The 26,742-nt window shown below is 43.5% G+C and overlaps 3 protein-coding genes across 5 annotated transcripts in view; 1 reads left to right on the top strand and 2 right to left on the bottom strand.

Annotated features, from left to right (window-relative positions):
• The window catches only part of Alpk1 (alpha kinase 1), a 107,786-nt gene extending 107,149 nt beyond the window's left edge, over positions 1–637 (bottom strand). Inside the window, exon 1 of the mRNA XM_051185531.1 lies at positions 475–637. The gene's annotated coding sequence lies outside the window, so the exon portion shown is untranslated. The remainder of the gene's footprint in view (positions 1–474) is intronic.
• Positions 638–14,727: 14,090 nt separating this feature from the next.
• On the top strand, positions 14,728–15,714 carry Tifa (TRAF interacting protein with forkhead associated domain). Its single transcript, XM_051185482.1, has one exon. It carries the CDS (start codon positions 14,730–14,732, stop codon positions 15,285–15,287), a length of 558 nt encoding a protein of 185 aa, XP_051041439.1. The 5' UTR covers positions 14,728–14,729; the 3' UTR covers positions 15,288–15,714.
• An 8,797-nt stretch (positions 15,715–24,511) lies between these two features.
• Ap1ar (adaptor related protein complex 1 associated regulatory protein) overlaps positions 24,512–26,742 on the bottom strand; it is a 29,279-nt gene continuing 27,048 nt past the window's right edge. For all 3 annotated transcript variants that reach the window (XM_051185529.1, XM_051185528.1, XM_051185530.1), the window contains one exon: positions 24,512–26,227. In XM_051185529.1, the coding sequence (XP_051041486.1) occupies positions 25,965–26,227 (263 nt within the window). In that variant the 3' untranslated portion in view covers positions 24,512–25,964. The remainder of the gene's footprint in view (positions 26,228–26,742) is intronic.

Genomic DNA, 26,742 nt, shown 5'->3' with positions numbered 1-26,742 from the left:
CATACAAGTGGCAGCTTCTAGATGGCTCCCTTGTGTGCTTCCTACCCAGTTTCAAACAAGTAATCCTAACAATCCTGCGATTCCTTCATTGAATACTGATTTACTGAGAAGCAAGGTTTGCTGTTAACTAGCAGGTCGGGCAAGTTCTGTGACAAAGTACATTGCTATTCATCCTTATATTGTTTTAAGTCTAATCCACACCCCCCCACACACACACACACAAACACACAACAACTGAAGCTTACTGTGGTAGGTAGCCCTTCCCCTACTCTCTCCATCCCGAAACTACTATGGTACATCTAGAAGCACAAACGTTTCTTAGAGCTCCAAAGTATTTAAATGCAGTGGAGCCTAGGAGGTGGAGCCAGCTGAGTCTACCGCAAGTGCAAGTCACCTCTGAGGAAAACCTGCCACCTCCGCCCTGCATCTGCACCCGCACCTCCTGCAAGTTCTCATTTGAAGGCTGGTACTCACTTTTATCTCAGAGAAAGGGAGAAACACTTAAGACCAGCAACGTGACTCTGGAAATCTTTAATTCCGGCACAAGCTTCTTGGAAACACAGCGTTTCTCCTCAACAGCTTTGGTTTCAGGAAGTGGGAATGTGAAATGAAAAGCCCTTGCTGGCTCAGAATCTGCTTGTGTGTAACTCCACCACAGGACACTCCCCTTTGGTGGCTGCTGCCGGAAAGGTATGCTGGTAGTTGTGTTACTGTGGCTGGCACCTTCTGCCAGAAAAACCCCAGCTTCTTCCTCCGGTGCAAATAAACATGTTGATACACGTGCCTGTGTGACTCCTAGTTCTCTGCTCTAACTCCGAGACAGAGCACAGACATGAGACTATGAGAGCTAGCTTGTCTTTGGATGACGTCAACACAGTGTCATCGTTCGTGAAATCTCATTGGTGACCTGTTCTTTCATTCATGGATGATTGACTATTCTGTCCCGGGCCAAATAAGGAGCTTCCCTGCAGTTTCCCAAGAGAAAGAACTTGTTTGTCCTTCGATGAAGCAAATGAAATCTGTGACTGAAGTGTGGACAAAAGCATGTCAAGAATGCACGAGAAGATGATAAAACGTTTATCAAAATATATCTTACTGAAAAAGATTACTAGGTCAACACTATTTTAACTTTCTTAATCCTTTCTGAGCCTGCTTTGGTGAAAAGGTCTAGAGTGAATAAAGAATGCATTTTATTAATAGCAACCTGCTGGGTTTGGGTAAAACCTTTGGCATACAAGCCCAAAGTGCATGGTTCCCTACTTGTGCAACAAATACTATTTCTACCTAAGAAGTGGAAGGAAAGAATCAAGTAGTCAAAAGCTCTGTTCCCTAAACCTAACTTATGATAAACAATAATGCTTCATATATGACTTTAGAAGTTGTTCAAGCAGCCTGGTAGTGGTGGTGCACATCTTTAATTCCAACACTCCAGAGGCAGAGGCCATCCGATCTCTGTGAGTTCATGGCCAGCCTGGTCTACATGGTGAGTTCCAGGACAGCCAGGGCTACATAATAAGACCTTGTCTCAAAAACACAAAAAAAAACAAATGAACAGAAAAGAAATTACTCAACCCAAGTACTCAGAATTGCTGTAACAAAACTTCTTATTCATTTATTTAAGTTTCCTGTTTATGTATGTACTTTCATGGAATGTTGCTTTATTGTAGCTATAAGCAGTATGTATCTGTTAACTAATTTATTAACCCATAAATCGCACTGAAAAATGTACTCTTAAACAGTACTCTATTATTTAATATTAATCAAATATGTAACTTTGTATTTGTCCTTTAAATCAATTACAAGTTAAAAATACAGGTATTGTAAATATATAAGTATTTAAAACATTTATTCAATAGCGTCTGTAGCAAAGAAGAGAAACGGTTTTAATTTATACTTTTTTTCATTGTATATCAATGATGAAAATTTAAAAATTTATATTACAACAAAAGTCTATGGGGGAGTGGAAATAGAAACAGAGAAGGAGATAAATGAATAATATAATTTTTTTCACTCGCTGAAAAAAGACTCTTTATAGAGAGATGTTAGGAAGGGAGTCCCAAATCACTTGATATATAATTTTGTTTGGCCTTTAAAAGAATTTTCATGGGCCTGGTGGGACACACCTTTAATCTCAGGACTTGAGATGCAGGTGCAAGTGAGTATTTGTGAGTTGAAGGTCAGCCTGATCCCCTGGTACACAAAGGGAGTCCCAGGCCAATGAAAGCTACATGGCGAGTGAGACCTTGTCTCAAGAAGAGAGGGGAAAAAGAAAAGAAAAATGCATAGAGCTGTGTTTAGGAAAACCACACAGAAATCTTTTGCAATTATTTAAAGTTATAATAAAAGATTAACATCAGCTTCAATATATGTTACTCTTATATGTTTGGGGACATGTAAGAAAAAAATGTTAGGATTATTTGGGGAGAAGGAGTGAAATTTTAGTGCCTAGAAGAAGGCAATTGACCCATGGAAATACAAGAAGACACGGACAGAAGAGAAGATGATGGTGGTTGAGTCATTTATCTTCATAGAGTTTGGACAATGTCCACATCTGTCTTTGATAAGGATTCCTGGCAAAATTCCCAGAGCCATTGAAACATGAGATGCAATGTTTTCTTTCTAATCACAGTGTTGAGTTCCAGAAAATTTTCGGTGATAACAGTCCTAGTAGGAATTTAATAGTGAAGCCTTCACTTACTGTAAATGTCAGAGGCATACACTATAAAGGAAGTCCATTATTATATACTTAGAAAAGCTGGCTACCCTACCACACTCATCTAGGTTTTATCATTTTGAATATAAAATCCTGAAGCAAACTGATGTCCCTCGTTCATTTGTATGACATTATAGAAATGTCTGTGTCTGGCTTGTGCCAAGTGCTGCCTTGGAGCTGTGGGTGCGGGCAGCATGCACACAACACCCTCAAGGCCCTGTGGTGGCAGGTGGGTAGGAGGAGAACGGACCTAAGAATTAGCTGGCTATTAGCATACACAATGAGTACTTTGTGCTTCATCATAATTAGTTTGCACTTTTGTCTCGGAAACACTGGCAGATCTTGGAAAACCTTCAGGTATGCAATAAGAAGAAGAATAAATTTTAGAAACAAAACTTTGAGTGGACAGATTGGCTTGTGGAATATGGTAGGAGTCAAGAAACTGAGTTCCAAAGCTATTATGATATTTTAGACATAACCAATGGCTGGTGCTAATGTGTCTAAAACTTATATTTCACAAATTCAAAGGATTCTTATAAGTTCCAGGGAGATAAATTGAACCCACCCAAACAGGTCAGATCCTCTCCAGATAAATATTCAACCTGTCCCTCATCCGGAGACTCCCTTCCCTCACCTTGGAACCCTCTTGGAAATTCCTCCCTCATCTTATGATCCCCCTCCTCTCAGGTACCAGGACCTAAGAAATTTTTTTTTCTAAACTTAACCTTGTCCTCTGCTCTGCCAACATCTTGCCAGGTGTAATTGGTGCCAGAGAGTCCCATACAGCCTGGACTGCGATGAAACAACCAGCTACCCGAGGACAGCTTTCTCAGGTCCTCCAAAGTTGGTCAACACCTCCCACATCAGCAGGAAGTAGTCTTGAGAATTTGATGCCCTTATTCCCGAACCTGCCATGCCTAACTCCTCACCTTTTTAATAATTAATAAAGGTGGGGATATAAGGATTCAATCATTATGCTGGCCTGCTCCTGTCACCTGGAAGAATGCACTCAGGCAGTGTCCTTCTCAAGTAGTGTCACTCCCTGACCACCGACCATTTAAATATGTGAGCCCATGAGGGCCAATCTTATTCAAACCACCACATTCCACTCCCTAGTCCCTAGAGTCTTGTACCCATATCATAATGCGAAAATGCTTTCAGTCCACCTTTAAGTCCCCATAGACTGTAATGGTCTCAACACTGTTTAAAATTACTAAGCTCAAAGTCTCTTCTGAGACACTACTATGTTTCGAGTTGTCTTCTCAGCAGCCTGGTCCCACAGCAGTGCCAGCCCCACACAGAGACGCTGTATTAGATATAAAGCTGTTGGCCTGTTACTAGCGTGTCTTATTGGCTAGCTCTGTCTTAAATATTAACCCATTTCTATCAATCTAAGTATTTCCGTGTGGTCTTATCTTACTGGAGAGAGGATCCCGAGTTCTGCTCTCTCAGGTCCCTACATGTTGAATCTCCTCTTACCTCCTCCTCGAATCACAGAGGGAGATTCCACAACCCCCTTCTTGTAGTTTCAACTTTAAAAATAGAACCACTTGGCTAAAGTTTCCAAGTAACTAAGTGTGGTAATTAGAAATTATGTGAAACCTATATAGTACCAGGGATTGGTAGAGATGATGGGTAGATCAATACAGTGAGATAACATCAACTGAATAGGAGAGCCTTGACATAATTTTACTTAATTTTAAAACAGGAGTAGAATCTGTGTGTTTCAAATTGCTGACGGATTGATAGAAATGTGCTGGGTTGTGGACATTTAATGCTATTTTCAAACTAAATACTAAGTCACGTTGTGATGGAACACCCCTTCCTTTTGTATTAAGAACATATATGATACTGCTCACTTCTGTTCTGACTTACGAAATGATTCTGGCCTGGCTCTTGGAGTATCTACTTCCCTAGAGAACTTAGTTCAGTCTCAGTGTACTTCCTATGAACCCCACATCACTCAGTATCTTTGACGAAGTGTGAAAGGCAGCTGAGGCCTCCACTAGCGCCTCAGGAAAGGAGTTTAGCCTCTCACGTAAAGGATGCTGGCAGCCACAAAGCACTCTCTGAATGCAAGAAGCCCTCACTCCTTGAGGTCATCTTAAAAAAAAAAAAAAAAAAAAAAAAAAAAAAAAGACGAACTTGTGGGCTGGAGAGAGGGCTCAGCCATTCATGGCTCACAACTCCCCTCAAAGAAGAATTTGTTATCATGACAACCACAACAAAGTGAAAGAAAAGTTTTGCTCCCTTTTCAAAAGGAAAACCACAGAACTGGACATGGTGTCAAACACCTGTAATCCTAGCACTGAGGAGACGGTGGCAGGAAAGCATGAATTTGAGGCCAAGCTGGGCTGTGCCGGGAGACCTTTTATTCCCTTTAAGGAAACTGTAGAAGAAAAAGTGGAGTAGAAGAGGAAGGAGGAGGGAGGAGAAGGAGGAAGAAGAAATGAAACATGAGTTCCAACAGCCGTGTTCTTAGCAGATTAAAGAATTCATGAGATTTTCATGCAATACGTTTTGATCTCATTCTTTCTGCTCTTCCTGATCAGCAGATTTGCAAAGGCCACACATTCGGGGCTGTGCATTTCTCCAAGCTAACATGACTCTGCTTAAGATTTGACTTTCAATAAAAAATAAAGCAAAATCTGAGGTAGCTTTGTGAAATAATCTCATTTTAAAAACTTCTTTTTTAATGGTCTTACAGGAAGGTACAGCAATAACACATCTAGAAAAGACTGTCTAATTCAGGGAACGAATGATTTGAGGTCACTTATGTTGTGCATGTCCTCTGGGGATCTTCAGAGGACTCACCAAACTGAAATTACAGAAGCAAGTGGGCACATTTCTTTTTGGCTCTTGTCTGAGTCAAGGGTTTAGAGTCATTTTGGGCCTCTGTCACTTGTCAAGGAGTCTGGCAAGCTGAGATGACTGAGGTGACCAAGCTGTAACTATCTGGAAGGAGATACACACTGGCCAGTAACTGTAGCCACAACCAAGAGTCCCCCAAGCCCCGAGGCAACAGAAGCTCTGAGCGTACATGCTTGCCTAGCTCTTGTTGCTCACTAGCTCATTTTCAGTTTTAAGATCCATTTTTTTTTTCAAGACAAGATATTTCTGTATAGCTTTAGAGCCTATCCTGGAACTCACTCTGTAGACCAGGCTGGCCTTGAACTCACAGAGATCCCCCTGTCTCTGCCTCCTGAGTACTGGGATTCAAGGTGTGCACCACCATCAGTTGTCAGGGGGAAGCAATTGTGACTGAGATTAGATTCTAATGTCAAGCGGCATGCTTAAAGTCCCATGCTGGATCAACCACATCAGTCAATTCAGGGAAGCTAAGAGAATGTTCTCTAGTACCCTCAGTTTTCATCAGCATTTTCCCCTGACAGTTATTAATAGCCCCTGTTTCTATATTAATGGTACTAAGTAAAGGATTCCATACTTGTGTATAATGCACCTTGATCAAATTCACTAATTACTACTCTTAAACCCCCCCCTCGTTTTTCACATTTTCATTTATTTAACCTTAAAGATTAAGGAGTGTGGTGTGATTGAGTAGGCTGATAATGCTTAAGAAGCTGAGGCAGGATCTTGAGTTGGAAGTTAACCAGAGCTACATGACAAAGCCTTGTATAAAAATAAAACCAGCAACAACAAATAGATTAAAGAACAGAAACTCCAATTTTTACATTATTTTATTGTATGAGATTACTTGGCCCAATCAATTGCCAACATCTTATCTTCCACCTCCTTTGGTATTACTCAACTGGAAAAAAAAATACTGTGGCTCTCTCTTCCAAGAAAACATAATAAATGTTGATCATTAAACGAAATTACAACCCTTACTGGAATCTGCCTCACTTAAATGCCCACTCTTAGGTTCCCAACTGAATTTGAAAAAAAAAAAAAAAAAAAAAAAGTCCTCCAGTAGACTGCCACCAGAACACACAGGAGTCCACATCATTTTTATTGCCAGTGAGAAAGGCCTACAACAGGTACTTCCCCTGAAATTAAGGAAAAAGTCCAGACAAATAAATGGCTTCCATGGGATGACTGTGAGAATTGGTATGCGGGTTCCCAAGCCAGGAGGACTGCCAGAACATCCTCCACTATATCTTCCCTCCATCACTGGACTGTTCTCCCATTGCGATCCATCCCCATAACATGCCTTCCGGTTTTCCCATCCCAGCCTCCCGGAACTTTGGAAATTACTGCTGGAGTATTCACTCTGTCGTGAGGGCCTCCCACGAGGTTGTTTCCCTCCCTCTCACCACCCAAGCCTGTGTTGGGCGAGGAAAGGATGGTCAGAGGAAAGTGACAGGTGAGGAATCTTTCGGGACTGCTTGTGTTCAGGATGGCAGCATCCCGAGGGAGGTTCCAATGCTGTCTCTGCTGCGTCTGGACTCTCGCCCCCTTCGCTCACCTGGGGCTTCAGCATCTGCACAGAGTAGTCAGATGGTCCCTGGAGATCAGAGAGCAGGTACACATCCTTACAGTCCTAACTATCCCTCCAACTCCCTGCCAGCACCTCCCCCCTCCCACCCCCCCTCCCACCCCCCCCCCACGGCAGCCCTTAACCTGGAAGGGATCCAGATCCTTCCAGTTCCCTTCTTGTCAGAGCCTAACTCCCGGGTATCACATGTCATCTCGAGCAGCCTGTTGTTGGAGAAGGTGCGGTCACCCGGGTGCCCTGCTCCTCAAACCGGGTCAGGAGACTACAGAAAGGCGTCAGGGGGCAGGGCTTCCTGTGGGAAAGAGCCTGGAGCACGGTGGTGGCCTCCTGGCTGGCTCTGCGGGCTTCTTGTCCGGCGAGGTCACCCACGGGAGGCCGCTCTTGGCGCGCGCGTGGGAGGCTCCGTGGCGGCCGAGGATCGGCGACCAGCGGGTTCGGCGAGCTCGCACTGCGGTGGCAGGGACGGTCCCCCCCCCCCCCCACACACACACGAGGCCGCGTCCTGCCACTTCCACCCGAGGCTCAGCAAGGCTCACGGACTTTCAAATCCCCAGGTATCTGTAGGTCAGCAGTCTGGGCTGAGAGTGAGGACCGTCGCTCGCTCGCTCGCTCGCTTTCCTTTTCTTTTTCTTTTCTTCTCCAAGAAAGAGGGCAACTTTTGTCAAAAGTTTTCAGGGTGTCATCATCTGCCGCCCCTCCATGGCTTGGTTTACAGCCAGACGTGCACTGTGTAATAAGGAAAAGTTTTTAAAAGTTATAGGCAGCCCGATCGCAGATTTATAAAATATGTGATCTTTATAAAACAAGGGAGGAGCCGAGTAATACTGGGAGGGCGGGGGATGTGTTTCTCTTTTCTCCCGTTCTTTGCAAACTTCTCATCTAATCGGATGCCAGAAAAACAGTGCCGTTTGTGCATTCCGGCTCACGATCACGAGCCGACGTCCTGGACGCCCGCCGCTCGCGCTGTCAGGGAGCCAGGGAGACTTTCCCGCCCAAGGCTCCCCGGAGAGCCGGTCCGGACGCACAAGGTTCATCCAGGCCCACCTCCCGACTGCAGACCGGTCACGAGAAAGGCTGCCGTCGTGGTCCGGGACTTCCCGGGCTTTCTAATCAGAAGGAAGTTCCGGGTGCTGGGGTTGGAGGGGGAGGCTCCGCAGGGGGTCCGCAGCCGCGGGAGGTGGGTGGGATGGGAGTTGGAACTGGCGGGTGGGCAGAGCGAGACAGAGAATCTGGGTCCCGGAAAAGCGCTGGTGCTGGTTTTCCCTCACTTGCTCTGCAAGACTGGGAACCGAAAAGGCTGCTGACTCTGCAGAGCAGGTCCGTTTAGGCGTAAAATTCGCGGACAGAAGTCTCCTAAGCCGTCCCGCGGGGCCTTGGCAACCGAGGGAGTTAATCAAAAAGATTTTTTTTTTGTCTTTATATCTTCCAAGTTTCTCTTCCTCTTCTATCATCTCAATTTCCGGTGTTTGTTAGGGGATGGGGGGGAAGCTTTTCCTAAAAATAGAAACGTCCTTCTTGCAATCATATTCTCTCTTAGAGGCTAAGAGCTGGAGCAGAGGGAGGTTAAGGTGACCGTTTTAGAGATCCTTCTCTAGCTCGCCATTGAGAGGAACTAACATTTACAGCCAGCATTGTTTTAAACAAGACACAAATCTCAAATCTCAAAACGTGAGGAAACTTAATGGCACGCGTGACCACCCGGGATGGCGGGTGGGTGGGGGTACAAACTTCCTGTTAAACTGTTTGTCCACCTGGTTCGTTGTAATAAAAACATCGCTCTGCATCTGCTCATTTGTGACATTTTCAACCAATCAGCCTTCAGCAAAAGCAGAGCCTGGTGGCCCTTCCCTGGTCCCACAGGACATAGGGGACAGAGAGGAGCACCTCGTTTTGTGTGTGTAGTTGCGGGAATCGATGCTGCTTTGCACCGAACACAACTGTAAGCATCTTTCTCTCCCTCCCTCCCCCCCCCCCAGGAGAAGAGAGGCTCCAGAGTCCTGCTCTAGCTAGCTGTGGTCACCGGAAGGCTCTCAGGTGAGTGCGTGCCTCCTGGGATGCAGCATGCAAAAGGTTAGCACTAGTCTGGAGTGCAGGGCCCATGCCTTTGGCACATGCCCATTAGCAGAACGTGCTTTTCATTTCACTTATCTACGTATTGTATAATTGTTTCTCTGTTAACAGATATTGTTGGTCAGATGTTAGTGTTTTACAACTTTGTGATGTCAGATAGCAGTAATGCTATATTGCTAATGATATTTTACCATCTCTAATTTTATTTTATTCCACAAAAAGAAGATGGCATGTGGTTTTTGTAAAGAAAAATATTGTTAAATATTTAATGGGTCTTAGTGTATGTGCTGTCAGATTCCAAAGGTGCACAGTGTGCCCCTGGCTCTTGGTTTCCCTTTCCTGAGACACTGTTACCACTGGATAGCCTGTTGGCCTTCTATGTATTTGATAATTTAAAACTAGCAGAGTTCAAAAACTATTTTTTGAGCCCACTACTACTCTTAAATTTGTTATTTTAATAGATCATTTCTATCTTTCTACCGGATTCTGAAGAGCTAAAGAATCAAGCTATTTTGTAGCGGGACCTTGTGCCTCTGGAAATTAACAGATTAGTTGGTTCCTTGACCTTTGTGACTCCCTGAACAACCTGCACAGCGGCCAGCGAGGTAGGCCTGTGCTCATACTCTCACATGCAGGCATAAAGATGATTGACATTTGCGAAAAGCTGATGTTTTGGATCACATCCTCCTATGAGGCCACGCTAGCAGCACCCCCCTCCTGGACAGTGTGGTCTAGGTTGGTACCTTGCTGGCAGCAGCACACATACTTCTGAACCCCCCCCCCCTTCTCTTAGCTTCTACAGCTTGCAAAGGCTAACTGTTAGTCCCGGAGGGGAGACAGTTTGTGGAGTGCTAAGACACAGTGCATTAGAGTTTGGATCCTGTTCTTTAAATTCTGTATAACTCCCTCACCTGTAAAAGGGCAGTCTGTAGGACTATTGTGAAGATAAACTGAGATGGTACAAGTATAGGACTCAGTACCGTGCCTAGCGTGGGAAAGGCATATCGTAAGTAGAAGTTCTTCTGTCAGTTTGTCATCACTTCATCTTCCTGAGACAGATGAATGCATTTGTCACCTTAGGCTTCCTTAGAGTGCCTAAGGAATAGCCTTGAGAAGCCAGGGAGGAATGGCTTTTAAAACATATTGGTGGTGGCACACACCTTTAATCCCAGTATTTGGGAGACAGAGGCAGGGGGAATCTCTGAGTTTGAGGAACTACAGAGTGAGTTCCAGAACAGTCAGGGCTACACAGAGAAACTCTGTCTGGGAGAAATTCTGCCAGAAAGCAAGCTTCTACATATCTTCCACAAGAGACACCTGTTTCCAATAGTGTTGATGTCATTATCGGACTAGAGCAGAGGAGCCAGCTGGCCTCCAAAGGGCCAGCTGGGGAATGATCGTAATAGGGGGCAACAAACTTATCTACTTATTGTATAATTGTTTCTCTGTTAACAGATATTGTTGGTCAGGTGTTTGCTGGAAGGAATCACAATTGTGGACTCAGAGGTTCATCAAACCCTAAGAATGAATTCACACCAAGACTCCCTTGGGCCCCTGACTTATAGAAAATGCCAGGTTCCCCCTTACAGTGAGGGCTACAACTGCCCTGGGTCCCAGGTGTGAGAGTCTATTTACAGCAGACATTTTGGGCAAGTGGGTGCACTCAAAAGACAGAACTTCAAACCCATGGGTTAAATAAGGAATACAAAACAATATTTAGCTGTCATCAAAAGCACTGTATTGGGAAAACTACTGTTTTGTAACATAGTTCTTTTGTAACAATTGAAGCCTGGGGATGAGCTGGAGTTGAAGCATTCTCTGGAAAAAAATGGTGATGGTTTCTGCTCTTGTTCTTTTTTTTTTTTTCCTTTTAAAGCTCTTTGCTTCTTACCAGAAAACCCTGTGGGGGGTGTGTGTGTGTGTGTGTGTGTGTGTGTGTGTGTGTGTGTGTGTGTGTGTGTGTGCGTGTCTGTCTGTGTCTGTGTGATATGTAGTATGTGCATGTATGTGCATGCAGATAGAGGCCAGAGGCTAAGGTCAGGTGTTACTCCTCAGGCATCTACTACCTTCTCTGAAACAAAGCCTTTCATTGGCCTACACTTTTTGCAAAGTAGGCTAGGCTAGCTGGTAGGTGAGCCCCAGGGATCTGCACATCACTGCCTCCTCTCTTACCAGCACTGGGATTATGTGTGACGTGCTCCTCAGTTTATGTGAGCCCTAGAGATTTAGGCACAGTCCTCACACTGGCAAGGCAAGTGCTTTGCCAGCCAAGCCGTCTTCCAAGTCCATCATTTTATTTTGGTGTTTTAAGTTACAAGCAATGCAGTTTTACAGTAGACAAATTTTGAAGCAAACAGGGAATATAGGTGGAAAGTGGATATCACCCAAGAGTCACAATGGTGAATACTTGTTATCAATGGCTAATTATATCATTGTATAACATAGTGTAACTTTTCTCATTCTTGTTATCTGCTTCTTGAGTAGTGAGACTTTATTATCATACCAAAGTATATTCAAATGACAGCGTGAAGTGGTTTGATCAGTTTCACCCATTGCACATTAGCTAATTCTTGCTGGCTTTAGTTTGTTATTTTTATATCCTTGGCCCGAGATTTTGAGATTCCTCTCACTGCTTTCGCTTTTTAACTTACACAAGGATCTCTTACTTTGTTACAAAGTTCAGTATGTGGCAACAATGTGTAAGAGATATGAATATAAAATTAAAATTAAATGTTAAATGTCTAAATTAACAAAAGACATTTTGCTAGGCTGTCATTTGTGGAATAAATGAACAGAGCTTGATTTTAGCCCCATGACTTTGTAAAACGGAGAAAAATGATGTCTTAAAAACAGACAACTGGGTATAATCGGAAAACTGGGAGGGGCTATGTACTGAGCACAGGGTATGATGGGACAATTGGGAGGGGCTGTGTAGTGAACACATGATGGGAAGATTGGGCGGGGCTATGTGTGAGCACAAGGTATAATGGGAAGCTTGGGAGGGGCTATGTGTGAGCACAAGGTATGATGGGATAATTGGGAGGGGCTGCGTACTGAGCACAAGGTATGATGGGCAGATTTTGAGGGGCTGTGTACAGAGACGCTGTGTTAGTTATGTTTCTATTGCTGTGATATGACACCATGACCAAGGCTTTCTTTCAGAAGAGTTTATTTGGGGATTACAGTTTCAGAGGGGTAGAGTCCTTGGCCTTCATCATGAGGGCCATGGCAGCTGGCAAGCAGGCCTGGCACTGCCGCAGAAGCCGAGAACTCACGCTGAAACACAAAAGCCAGGCAGGGAGAATTAACTGGAAGGGGTGTGAACTTTGGAAACCACTGTTTCTGTGCCTCCTAATCAGTCCTAAACAACAACACAATAAAGGCAAAGACAAAAGGGTAGTGAAAGTAGTTTTCAAACCCAGCATCCTTTTGATACCAACATCTAAGATAGTAGTTTAATACCAACCAATTTTTACTTTGTTATAAACAAAACTATAACAACTATAAATTTCATTTAATTATGAAGCCTCATTGATGGGGAGCTGGACAGATGGCTCAGTGGTTAAGAGCACCGGCTGCTCTTCCAGAGGACCCAGGTTTAATTCCCAGCACCCACATGGAAGCTCACACCTGTCTGTAACTTCAGTTCCAGGGAATCTGACACCCTCACGTAGACATAAGCAGACGAAACCTCATTGAAGACTATTACTTTCCAAGCCCTAAATCAGCATAAGCAGATAAAAACCAAGCACACAAGCAATTAAGAATCATTTAGAGGCCAAGTAAACACTCAGCTGCTGTTGACAGCTGTGCCTTCAGCACATATGGTGGAAGGAGTTGTGTGGCTATGGCAAGAAGTCTCCCATATTGCCGGGGCCATCAAGGTCCAGGACTAAACATAATGTGTTTCTGTTTGTATGAAAGAAACTATCTCTGTGGGAAAACATGTGCTTGCATGCATTCATGTGTGTATGTGTACGTGCACATGGGTGTGGGCATGCATGTGTGCATGTTGACATTATTATGCTTGTGTGGAGAACCTATTTGTAAAGTTAAAGGCAACTTTGTAGTGGTTGGCTCTAGAACAGAAAAATAAAAGATTGGGATTGAGTGAGAGCCTTGTTTCTAAATGTTTTTTATTTATTTGACTTTTAATTCGTATATGCTTGTAGTTTTAAAACTGTTAGGGGTTTTTTTTTTTAAATGGTAGTTCTGTATCAAAATTTCTCCAGAAAGTTGTAAGAAATGAGTTTCCCTTTCCTGTTGTAATCCTATAAAGAATACCCCATCCCAACAGCATTGTAGTAGCAGTGAGTTCTAGGTGGGGCACCTCAGGCCTTGGGCTCCAGGGATGCCAACAGTAGCTAGATGGAATTACTATGATTAATGGCTGCTTCTTAAGACATTTACAAAAAAAAAGCATGGACATAAAGGCTGCGGCACTGAGCCGGCCTCATGGGAGTTGCTAAAAATGTAATGTCCAAGTTATAGAATATAAGAATCATTCAAAGTATTTACTTTTTAATCATTAATCTATTAGAAATTCAAGATTGAATTTAATTACATAAGGTGATAACGTTGCAACGATTTATAATTTTAATGAACAGTTTTTTACTTTATTTTTTGTGTATATGAGTGTTTTGCTTTTATGTACATATGTGCACCATGTGCATGCAATGCCTAAGGCGGCCAGAAGAGGGCATTGTATTCCTGGAATTGGATTATGAGCCACCATATAGGTACTGGGAAGCTAACCAGGCTCCTCTTAAAGCGCATCCAATGCCCTTTACAGCTACTCCAACTCTCCAGCCCTGTTTATAACCTTTAGGTTTTTTATTTTAAAAAAGGTTTCACAGTTTATAGTAATCGTGTTATAATAGAATTAATAGAATGTAGGTTTTTGTTGTGTATAGATCTTCTGCAGATATTAAAACCCAAACCAATTGTTTGTGGTAAAGTGTCACTAGGCTAGGATGGAACTCATTATTTTTTGCCTTCAGTTCTCAAGAATTGAAAGAGGGGCCAGGCTGGAGAGATGGCTCGGTTCTTCCCAAGGTCCTGAGTTCAATTCCCAGCAACCATACAGAGGCTCACAACTACCCATAATGAGATCTGGTGGTGCCCTCTTCTGGCCTGCAGGCATACATGAAGGCAGAGCACTGTGTACATAATAAATAAATCTTAAAAAAAAAAAAAAAGAATTAAAAGGGTGTGCCCGTGCCATGACACACCTGATGTTATTTTTAAAGCACGTCCGTCATATTTCTAGATGTGTGTCACTTCACCTGAATCACTGCACTGTTGTTAATCATCCCATTATGAAAATGGTCAAAGGATAAATGAAACAAAGCGAGAGAAGAGGTATTCGCATAGTACTCTGTGTGTTGTTTCCTCAGTGTAGAATCCCCTACCCCATTTTGAGCACACTCTTAGAGAGGGCCGTGTGGGCTGAACTAACCTGATGGTGCTGTTGTTGCAGGCCAGGGAGACATGTCCTCCTTTGAAGACGCAGACACAGAAGAGACCGTCACTTGTCTCCAGGTGACTGTTTATCATCCTGGCCAGCTGCAAAGTGGAATATTTAAATCAATAAGGTTTTGCAACAAAGAGAAGTTTCCTTCTATTGAAGAGGTGAAATTTGGACGGAATTCCAACATCTGTCGGTATACTTTTCAGGACAAACAGGTTTCCCGAGTTCAGTTTGCTTTACAGCCATTTAAACAGTTCAACAGCTCTGTCCTCTCGTTTGAAATCAAGAACATGAGTAAGAAGACCTGTTTGATGGTAGACAATCAGGAGCTTGGCTACCTCAATAAAATGGACTTGCCTTACAAGTGCCTGCTCAGGTTTGGAGAGTACCAGTTCCTCTTGGAGAAGGAAGATGGAGAGTCAGTGGAATCTTTTGAGACTCAGTTTATCTTGTCTCCAAGACCACTCTTGCAAGAAAACAACTGGCCAACACAGAGTCCTATACCCGAGGATGGGGGTTATTCATCCTATTTCACCCACAGGACTTCTCCTACAGAAATGGATGAAAATGAATTGTGAACAGAGTCCAAGCGGAGAAACATGAAGGATGAGGACACGTATGTGGACCCTTGAGAGACATTCTACTTCCTAAGAGTCAATGAGTGTAGTGCATGCTGACTTTGGATTAAGTAACAGCATCTGGAAATCTGTGTTTGTCGTCAACTTAGTCAGCTAAGCATTCAGAATCTACAAAGAATTAAGTGAACATCTGTAAGGGATAGTGTATAAGCATGTCTTCTGTGTAATGTTATTCTTGTTCCTTTTTCTGCTTGATGGTACACCCATGCTTTGTTCTGGTAACAACCATCTCCTGGTTTGGTCACATCATTTCATGGCAGCATTTTCTTTTCAGGTTCAAAACCAGGGCAGATTGTTTGCTGGTGCCTGTGGCATGTTAATACTTGTAGAGTTACAGTCCTGGAATGAGCTCTTGCGTACCATCTGAGTCACTGTGGTTTCATTATGGAATGAATGACTTGAGAAATAATACCTCAATATTCTTTCTATGGAATTACAATGTTTATTCCTAAAATGGCAGTTTTACTTTTCTGTATGTAGGACCTGCAATTAACATTTAAAGAACATTGAGATTAAAATTATCTTCTTACAACATTGAAATGGCTGGGCACAAGCCTTTAATCCCAGTACTTGGGAGGCAGAGGCTGAGTAGGAGAGGGGTGGGGTGGGGTGTCTATAATCTAGTTTGAGACAGCTTGGTCCACAGAGCAAGTTTCAGGATAGCCAAGGATACACAGAGAATCCCTGACTTGAAAAACAAAAATATAAACAAAGCCACCGCTAACAACAAAAGCCAAAAATTCAGAATGAATTTTATCCATCTTACACAATTCAAAAATTATAGAAATCAAAACTTTTTTTTGGTTTGGATTTTTTCGAGACAGGGTTTCCCTGTGTAGCTTTGGAGCCTATCCTGGAAGTAGGTCTTATAGACTAGGCTGGTCTCGAACTCACAGAGATCCACCTGCCTCTGCCTCCCCAGTGCTGGGATTAAAGGCATGTGCCACCACCACCCAGCTAAGATCAAAACTTTTAACGCCTCTTTGCATATGATAATGCCAGGGCTCAGTCCCCTTGACACTTCTCTGGGACTTCCTAAAGAAGGCAAACATTCATGCTTAGACAATGCTATAGAAGTAAGTATGTGTGGATATTTATAATAAGTGCTTATATATTTCTAAACTTTTAGTCTCACAACTCTTAGAAGTTGTGTTTACTTAAGTGATTCTCATTCAGTTCACTTTAGCTAGATTAAGGTGAATGTTAGTGAATGCTAGCTAAAAGAGGATGACAGCCACCAAGCTAAGATAAATTCTAACATTCCCAGAGAGTAAGGCTCCCTGTGTAATTACTTTGGTAAATGAAATTTCAAGCTATAACAGGTGTGTGTGTCGGGGGGGGGGGGGAACTAACCATATACATATTTTTGTTTGTTTTTGAGACAGCATCTTGAACTCAAGATCCTCCCTGAATGCTGTGCTTACGAGTGTGCACCCCTTGCTTAGCTTAATATAACGATATTTCTGAAACCACCCTTCAAAACTAATTTCTAATAAACTCTTCCGCTTGGTGCCATGTGAATGTCATGCTCAGTATACCTCTTGATTAGCTCGCCAGTCACTCTTAGCCTGTGAAACTGGACCTTAGCTCCTGCCCCAGCCCAAGGGCTGCTCCTATGGCCACTGCTTTCTGTAGCTGTACTCTGTGCCCAGCTGACTATTTCTTGTGTAGTTGTCTTGCTGACTCTTGTGGTAAGCAAAGAATGACATACGGGTGACTGTGTGCTAACTGCCAGAGCCTGTGAGTGTGTCATGACACAGCAAAGACAAATGAGTGATGTACATAGAATTGAGGTTGCTCATTAGTTGATCTTAAATTAAAAGAGATCAACCTGGATCATCCCAGACCCAGTTAATAACAGGGTCCTTAAAAAGCAGGAGGGTGAAAGACAGCCGAATGAGCGAGTTTGACAAGGATTCAGCCTGCTGGGAAGGGTTTTGCCCTTGGAAGAAAGAGACCACGAACCAAGGAACGCAGCAACATCTTGAAGCAGAAAATGTACATAGAGATAGACACTTTGGAAAAGGCAGAGAAACCTCAGCAAGAATCTAATCCCGGGGACTTTTTAGTCCACAGACAGCTGCCTTTGACTTCTGACCCACAGGACTTTAAGACAATATAGGTCTTTGTTGCAAATTGCAGTGATTTGTTACAACAGCAAAGTCTTAGTCACCGTTGTATTGCTGTGAAGAGACACCACCACCAAGGCTACTTACAAAAGGAAGCATTTAATTGGGGGCTGGCTTACAGTTTCAGAGGGTGAGTTCATGACCATCAGGGTGGGGAGTGTGACAGCAGGCAGGCAGGTGCTGGAGCAGTACTGAGAGCTTACATCCTAATGCAAAGGAATCTGAGCAGCAGGTCCCACTGTGACAGCCTCCAACTGTCCAACCTCAGTAGTTCTCTGTTTTACCGTGATTTGGACTTCGGGGCAGTGATGCCACTGACACTGGGGGCAGTCAAACGCTCACCTCTGGTTCCTTAGTGGCCTTCCATCGAGAAGAAAATGAAACTAGCAACAGCTGAAACCATTATTCCCATTCGCTTCGCCATAGCCCCTAACCGGCAATGCATCAAGTAAGCTACAGGCAAACAAATATGTTCCTAGAGACAGAATAGCAGGATGCCGAGAGACATATTCTGGAGCAATGCAGACCAGCTAGAAGCTCAGTGAATCCCACCCCTTCTTTCCATGGTTGTCCTTAATCACCATCTGCAATGGAGACTGAGGATCTCAGTCACAGCCCACACCATATAGTGGTAACCACACCTGCTACATTAACAAATACAGTCAAGGAACTGTATGACTACCAAGTGAAAACAAACAAACAAACAAACAAAGCCAAAGCGCCATCAGATAACAGAAATAGCTGCTATCTGAGAGCAAAACAGGAAAAATTTACCTTTGCAGTTAAGACAGTTAAGAGAAAGTTCCCATCTGTCCTGTGCAGGTTGGGGTTTCCGTCTGTAGAGGAAGAGTAAGCTCCTGACTGTCCTGTGTTAAGTCCTTGCAAGTTAAGGTTTCTATGTGTAATTAAGAATAAGTTCCCCCTCCCCCCCCCCAGGCAGCAGAGGCACACACCTTTAATCCTGGCTCTTAGGCAAAGGCAGGTGAATCTCTGAGACTGAGGCCAGTTTGGTCTACAAAGTGAGTTCCAGGACAGGGCTACACAGAGGGACCCTGTCTCCAAAAACCAAAATCTAAACAAAAGTTAAAATAAGTTCCTGTTTCTTAGATCTTGATGTAAACTGCAAAACGTGTTTTCCAGTCTACACTAAGTTTGCGAGCCCATCCGCATGATGCCTCTGCTTACCCTTGTTTCTTTCCTTTCCTTGCATTTTTTTTTTTTCTGACGATGTACAAGCAATGGCTCTTGCCCCTGTGTATACCTTATTTCTCCTATAAAAAGGACCTCCAGAATCTGGCAGGGGCTGCTCTTAAATCCTGACTTACAGGTTAGGCAGTCCCAGGGGCACCCCAAAATACAGCTTGCTTCAATTGGACATTTGTGGGTTTGGTCTTTTCTCCTCGAAATTCTAAGGTCTAACAGCTATTCAAAGTATGAGCAGTATCTCCTGACAGCGAGGTTATGGCCAGTTGTCTCAACGCATAGATATTATTGACATGTAGTATCTTTTAGAGTAAAGCTCCAGTGAACACACCCCTTCCTACACCCACTGAAACATACACTGTTATCCGTGCTAGAGCTTCTTCCTGTCAGTAAAGGCAACTGGGTATAGAAATGGAATTTTCTAGAAAGTAGCTGTAAAAATCATATGTGGAAGGACATAACTAACCCTCAGAAGTCATCCTTTGACCTCCACCCACTCATGTGTGTAAGTCTTCCCCCACATAAATAAATCCAATTAAAAAAAATGTAACCCTATTCCAGGCCTGGAGAGATGACTCAGCAGTTAAGAGGTTTATGGGAGATAACAAGACACACTTTTCATTCCCCTAAACACGTTTATTTAACCCATTTGCATTGATGTGTTTGATCACATGGGTGTCAGGGGTGGGGTAGGTGGTTGGGGGTGTGTGGGAGGAGGTTGGAGGGGTACAGGGTGGGGTGTTCAGAGGCTGAAGGTACATCAGGATGTATACTTGCTTCTGATTGGACCTGATAAGAAATGCAATGAATTACAGCTTTTCCTTCTTAAACGGATACAAACTGTGATTTTGGGCCATTTTCCCAGGAACCTGGGTATGGACCTGGCCAGATCCCATCCATCTGACCAGTATTTAATGAAAGCTTGCTTTAGATTTGCCTTTAAACAGTGGTAGTGGTCGTATTCTCCATCGGTGGAATTAACACTGTGACTTACACTGCCAGGATCTGCCTTCATTTCCTGTGTATTGTGACCTATTTTTCCCGTTCCCGTTTTTGAAACTAAGGAGAAGGCAGTGCCTCCCACGTAGGGCCTCTGTGAAGGCCATCTGAGGAATAACATGCAGCCCCTCATCACAGTGTTCCCTGCTGTCAGGAAGAGCACTGAGCAACTAACTGGTCCTTGTATTGAATGGGAAAAATGAATAAGGGTCTAAAAACTTAGACTTCAAAGCCTATATAGGAAAAGAAAACTTTCAAGCTCCTCTGAGCTCCCAAAAGGCAGCCCAACAGACAAGGCTAAACAAAGAACTGGGTATGTGACTAGAGACCTGAGACCAGATAACACCGCCCCCCCCCAGCTGTGTCAACATTCCTGTCCTAAAGGAGACCAGATAGCCATCAATAATTAACAAGCTTATTTCCCCCGCAACATCCTGCTTAATTCTATAATGCCCAAACATACAGTTATTGTTTTGTCTTATGTTACCATGGAAGCTTTGTAATCTCGAGACTTTCAGTCTTGTGGACTTTCCCTTTAAACCCCACCCCCTTAGCTGTAAGCAATATTCTGCTTGCTCCAGAGTGGGCAGAATCCTGCTGCAGCTTGCCAATAGAGAAACCTTTGTTCTTGCATTTTGATGAGTTGTCTCCTTGGTGGTGGACTTCTTGGGGTCCCAAGAACTGGGCATAACATTATCTGATGTTCTCTGAATTAAATCAGCTCTTACCTCCATGGGACTAAAAAGGGATAAGAGATAGTTTATTCTTGAGTCAAATTTGAGTAACCGCATCCCAGGATTGCCCCCCAAAACGTTTCATAAATGTGGTTACATGCTATTTTTTTCTTTTTATTAATTAAAGAGCGAATACCTTGGTGGGGCTAGTGGAGAGATGGGATATATTCTTCTAGACTGGTAAAACTGAAAGACCCCACTATGCATATTGCCTGTTTGAACTGCTCTTGCTAATTGCCAAGGTCAAGTTATGAAAAACGTACAGGAGGGAACCAGGTGCTGCTCTCATCCAGTGCCAACCAGATATCTGTGGTCTGCAGCTTGGACTAAAGCAAGGTCAGCAAGACGGTATCCGGGATGCTGAGAGAGTCATAACTGAATTCTTTGTATTTTGTGCCCAACCCGAATAACCAACTGTCCTTGGTTAACTACAACTGCTACATTTAGATGAAACAATGAAGTCCCTGTAACCATGCTTCTGCTTCTGTAAGCCTGATTCTTGCCACCCCAACCCTATATAAACTGCCTGAGTTTTAACCTCGGCACGCTCAGTCCCCCCGAAAGACTGAAGCGTCCACAGGTACCTGTGTAAACAATAAACAACCTCTTGCACTTGCATCCAGTGGCCTGGTCTCGTCTCCTGGGGGCAAGGGCCTCCCCCCCCCCCGACAGGCTCCAAACTCTTGGGGTCTCTTGGGGGTCTTTCAAAACTTTTCTGCTGAGAATACATTTCAAAGGTTTCGATGGCCCTAAGAATGTTAGGTGGGACTGAAGGGTGGACATGGAGGCTTCCAAAGGGACTACAGATAACTCAAGGTAGTTTAGCTGAGTCTGCAAAATTCTAAGTCTTCCCAATCATTAAGTTTTCATTAGCCATTGGCATTGTTGAATCCTCAACACAGGGCAGCTGTATTTTCCTAGAGAATTAATTTAGAAAGGATGCCTCTCTGTCTAGGGAAAGGGTCTCCTTCAAATAAATCTGTAATTTTAACCAAATACTCAAAACAATACTTTTCAAATTTCATTTGTTTTCTAAGGATGTTTCTTTCACAGAATTCCAGTTTGCTCTCTACAATCAAAATGCTAATGGATGGGGCCACTCTTAGGGATGCGCTTAGGAGGTCACTGAGCCAAAGAGGCCAAATTACAGGTGACATAAGCAGAATCAGAGTAGTCCATGTTTCTGTTGTTGAGGAGCCAACTGTGAAGTGTAGCCAGGACGTTTTGTAGTGTCTCTGTGTCTGAATGGGTTCACATTGGTTCTATGCTAAACTGGGGTGATGGAGTTGGATGCACACCACCTCCTGGCAGAAATGCCGATGATAAATGGCCTGACAGTTCCTCTAAGGACTGACTACTTTCCTGCATCCCAGGAGAGATCCCAAGGCTTTCAGCCAAGATCTGCATCAGTGTTGAGTCCTACCTGTGTGGGCTATATACATCTAACAGAGTATCTGATTCAGCCCTTGCTTTTGACCCCCAATTCAACTCAACAGGAAACCCTCATGATTCTCCCTCTAAGATTGGCTCTTACTCTGTGTGGCCATTGTGAACTTAAGCCACACCCCCAACACACTGGGGGTACTGTGTCTGTGCTTGCCCTTCTTATGACCTATCCCCTATTTAACAACTTTCAGGAATGCAGAGCTGATCAGTGTATGTCAGGAGCAGTCTATCACACATCAGAAAGGGTTTGTTTCTCTTTTGCTCTTAACAAAGGCTTGTAAAGCTCTCGTGAATTGGCCTCTGATAATTCCCTATCACCTACAACTCATGATACTTCAGTCCCGGAGTCTTTTTCTTCTCGAAACATTTCTTTTCTTGCTTCATGAACTCTTCATATAGTCTTCTCCTTGCCTACAACCTTCTTTACCAGGCTCTCCCACCTGCTCAATTAGGAGCCAGAACAAATGTCTCCTCCAACAAGAAGTCCCCTGACCCGTAGAAAGATCTCACTAGGCCATATTACCTCGCCTCATCACTGTGTATTTCCTAACTGGACTGTGATTGTTTCTTTCTGACATACACGTTCATGGTGGTTTGAAATGAGAATGGCCCCTACAGGCTCATACACTAGAATACTTGGTCCCCAGTTGGTGGGACTGTTTGGGAAGGATTGAATTGTTGCCTTGGAGGATGTATGTCACTAGGGGTGGGCTTTGAAGTCTCAAGAGACCATGTCATGTCTCAGCACCCTCTGCCTCGTGCATATGGGCCAGATGTGAGCTCTCAGCCAACGCTACAGTCCCCTGCTGCCATGAAGGGCATGGACTCTAAGCCCCCGGAACTATGACCCCCCCTCCAATAAACTTTATCTTGTCTAACAGTAACAGAAAAGCAAGGACAGAAGTTGGTACCGGGGAGTGAGATATGGCCACGACAAGGTTGACCATGCTGCTTTTTGGAGGAATGAGGAGCGAGGAAAGTGGTTGAACGCTGTGAGGCCATCCTAGCAGGAACTTAAAAACAGAGCAGTGCGGAGAGCAATGTGGGCTACGGAGGTCCCAGCTCAAGAGGTTTCAGAGGGGGACAATATTAGCAACTGCGGTAGAGGCAATTCTTGTTAACCTTTTGGCAAAGAACGTGGCTGCTTTTTGCCCTTGTCCTAAGGCTCTGCCTGAAGCAAGTTCTGGACGAATTTTGTTGGCACAGGAGATTTCAGGACAGTCCAATACCGACTGTTGTGTGGCTCTTAGCGATCACTTTATGCAGGTCTACAGTGAAAAGGATCCAAGCAGGACAGAAGGAGAAAATGAGCACCAGAAGTTTAATGCTGAAACCACATCTTGTGATTAAAGAGTGATTTAAAGAAAGGCCTGGAATGAAACAGCAATAGGAGTGGTACTCTCCAGGCAAGGCCCCACCCAGCTATGCTTCCAACTTACAAAAGGGAAATGCCTAATGAATCTTCTAAGACAAAGAAGAGCTGATTCAACAAAGGAAAGCACTAATAAATCATAGCTTATTCAAATGTAATTCAGTGAGGGGGCAGGTTCTATCCCTAGGGGGCAGCCAGACTTGGCACCATTGTTCATGTGGGTCTGGCTTTAAGAGTCATAAAAAAAGGGGACATGGAATCTCCAGTTAGGGAAAGCCTGAGGCCAGGTGTGGCAGGAGAGTCCCTGCATGGGGAGACCATTGAGTGAAGATGTGAAAATAAAGTCTAGACTGTATTGGAGACCCCAGGGTGTTGGAGGTGTCAGCGCCCAGGGATGTCTGCCAAGCAGAGCTGCACAAAGGGAGTGAAACCAGCCAGAGAGATGTGTGCTGCAGTCAGCAAAGACAGGTGTTGGAGTTTGTTCTACTTTCTTTCTGTCTTGCTTTGGTCCAGTATTTCTCCACCACCACTCCTCCCTTCTGGAATAGTAATGTATACGCTGTGCCACTGTACATTGGCAGCATGTCTTACAAAGAGTTTCCATCTTATAAAGAGATTGCCTGGAGCCTCGGATGAGACTTTGGATTTTGAAACTATGTTGAGGCTGTGAAAGACTATGGGGACTTCTGAAGTTGGACTAAGTGCACTTTATATTATGGTATGGCCATGGACCTATGGGGGCCAGGAAGTAGAATTTGATGGTTTGAATGAGAATGGTCCCCACTTTTTGCACAGCTGGTGTCACTGGGAATGGGTGTGCTGAGCTTTCAAATGCCCATGCCATTTCTCAGTGAGTTCTGTCTGCCTTGCGCTTGTGGGTGAGATGTGAGCTCAGCTCCTGCTCCAGCTCCATGCCTCTGCCTGCTCCCATGATGCTCACAGACTCTAATCCTCTGAAACCCATACGCTTTCAACAGACCCTTGGTCACGATGGTTTGTTCTGGCAAGACGAAAAGTCACTAAGACAATGTTTGTCAACGTCTCTCATCAGAAAAGTGAGAGAGCAGGGACTCTGGGCCAATTCACCAATGTCTGCCAAACAAACACCATTCTTAGCACTTATAAACATAGAGCAAAAATCACTAGAATTCTTCTTCACAATTAAAGCGTATGTACATGTAGTTCCAGTCTTTTTATCTTCATATCTGATTCAAAAAGATAATTATATGCCAAGAACCACACGACCTGGACCGCTATGAAGCAATACCAGCAATATGTAAATACAGTTAAATGTAAAAATGTTTATTCACAATCCTTGAGAAGTTACCATTCCTTCAGAAAATTCTTTATGAACAAAAAGCCAAAAAATTACAACAGTAAGCTTATGCCAAACCAAAAATATACATCTGATGTAATATAAACCTTAAAAAGCATTAACACAGGCAATGTGAATATAGAGAGTACTTTTAAATTATTCCCATGACACAACTATAATTTAAATTTTAAGACATATAAATAATAGCATAACCTAATGTGTATTTACATATCAAAGTATATTTATTTCTATGAGATTAAAAAATGACAAAATTACAGATGTCATTGTATAGCAGTTCAAATATTGAAAGGGTCACACAATTTTTCACGTACAGCAAGAACCTTACTATCTCTACCTGGACCTTCCTGTACTATTCAGAGCATGCACCATCACTGCTGTACAGAACAAAGACAGCAAGGGAGACAGATACAGTATGCTTGCCAAAGTGACACTCACTCCTTAGCCAAAGCCAGGATTTCAGTTAGGGCGTATTTCCAGGCCCTGGTCTCTCGTACGGATTCACAGACACAGGCTGTCAATACACTGACACATTAGCTCCATCCCACAAAGCACCTTGTACTACAAGGCAAAGTAAAGGGCAATACAATCAATGGGACCTTTCCTATCAGAAAGGATTTTATTTACTTTGAAATACCCGTATTTTATTTTCTTAAATCATTCACAGGATATGTTCTGTGTAAAATCTTTCAAAGATCATTCACTGGAAACACAGAATTTAAAAAATGAAAGTAAAAACTTAAGACCTCAATTTAAAGCCAATATGGTGGCATATAGAAGGAAGTAAAAATTTTAAATTTATATTAAATATTATTTTTTAATTATTACCAACTCAAAGTGTACAAACTCTGGAAGCTTCTCTAATCCTATTAATATTTTATGCAGATTGAATGAACATCCAATTAACATATGTGTATATGATAGATGTGGAAAGAAACCCATACATTAGCATGCTTTGGGGTCACCTCCAATTAACCACTGACTACTAGACAACAAAATTAAAGGAAGTCATCAAAGTAAATGATGCTGGAAAAGGGACCAGCCTTCAAAATGAATTCAACCATCTCTCCTCATGCTGCCTTTACATCTGCTAAGAATTAACAAAAAAATACCTTTAGGTACTCATTTCAACAGTAAAATAGGCTTAGTAAAGCAGTCAAAGTAAAACAAATATGATTTAAGATGCAGAACTTGACCAGGGAGAACAAGAAATCCATGAGTGAGTGTTTGATATGTGCGATCACCGAGTCAGTCCTAGGACACAGAAGGCAGATGCTCAGACCACACTTGACGGAAGCACTCAGCTCCTGTGCCGCCTCACAAAAAGGGGCTCAGTGCCCATCTGCACATTCTGGGTGGGTGACGTTTAACATTTGGTAAGTGAGGTCACACAATTTCATCCTATCGGATCTGTTGATCCGTATCAGACTGCTTGGTGGCAGAATCTGACAGTTCTAATACAGGGTTTACAAACCCAGAGTACTCAGAATTGCCATTGTCATCCATCTCAGCACTGACAAAGTCGTTCTCCCACTCCAGCCCATTGGAATCATCAGAGGCGGATGTGGGGTTGCTACCCTTCTTGCTGCTGTACTTCAGTGCTGCCCGAAGGATGTCTTCCTCTGTCTTTGAACGCTCTCTCATGGGCAGCATCCTATTCATTCCTGGCATTTGAAGAACATCGAAAGAAATCTCCGTAAGAATAAAAAGCTGTATTAAAACACTTGCCAGTTAAACCAGGTGTAGTGGGGCACACCTTTAATGCTAATACCCAGGAGGCAGAGGCAGAGAGGCAGCCTGGTCTACAAAGTGAATTTCAGGACAGCCAGGCTACAAAGAAACCAATCAATCAACCAGCAAACCAGCCCGCAGCCAACCAAGCAAGACTTGTCAGCCTAACAACAGCATTGGCCTTGTTTGACTCTAGTTGTGAATGAGCCTATGGAGCCAGTCCTGTGGAAGCTTTCCTAAGAGAAAAATCTGGGTGTGACTTCCACACGCCAAGTGTCTTTGATAAAAATGCAATATTGACCATGTGACAAAATTTCTGAAGAGCCACAAATCTCACACAACAGAGACTAAGGGTTCACTGCTCTGAGTCTCATCAGGCCACTCGGTATCTTTGCCACGGTCTTTCCCCACCCAATGATTGCTGCATTTCCTGGATGATAGCACTGCA

Source organism: Phodopus roborovskii, unplaced genomic scaffold (assembly GCF_943737965.1).
Source record: "Phodopus roborovskii unplaced genomic scaffold, PHOROB, whole genome shotgun sequence".
NCBI classification, from domain to species: domain Eukaryota; kingdom Metazoa; phylum Chordata; class Mammalia; order Rodentia; family Cricetidae; genus Phodopus; species Phodopus roborovskii.
Note: the sequence above shows the minus strand (reverse complement) of the source record. Positions and strands in the feature narration are given on the sequence as shown.

Excerpts from the sequence above, each read along its gene's own strand:
- Tifa (XM_051185482.1), top strand. The coding sequence starts at position 14,730 with ATGTCCTCCTTTGAAGACGCAGACACAGAAGAGACCGTCACTTGTCTC.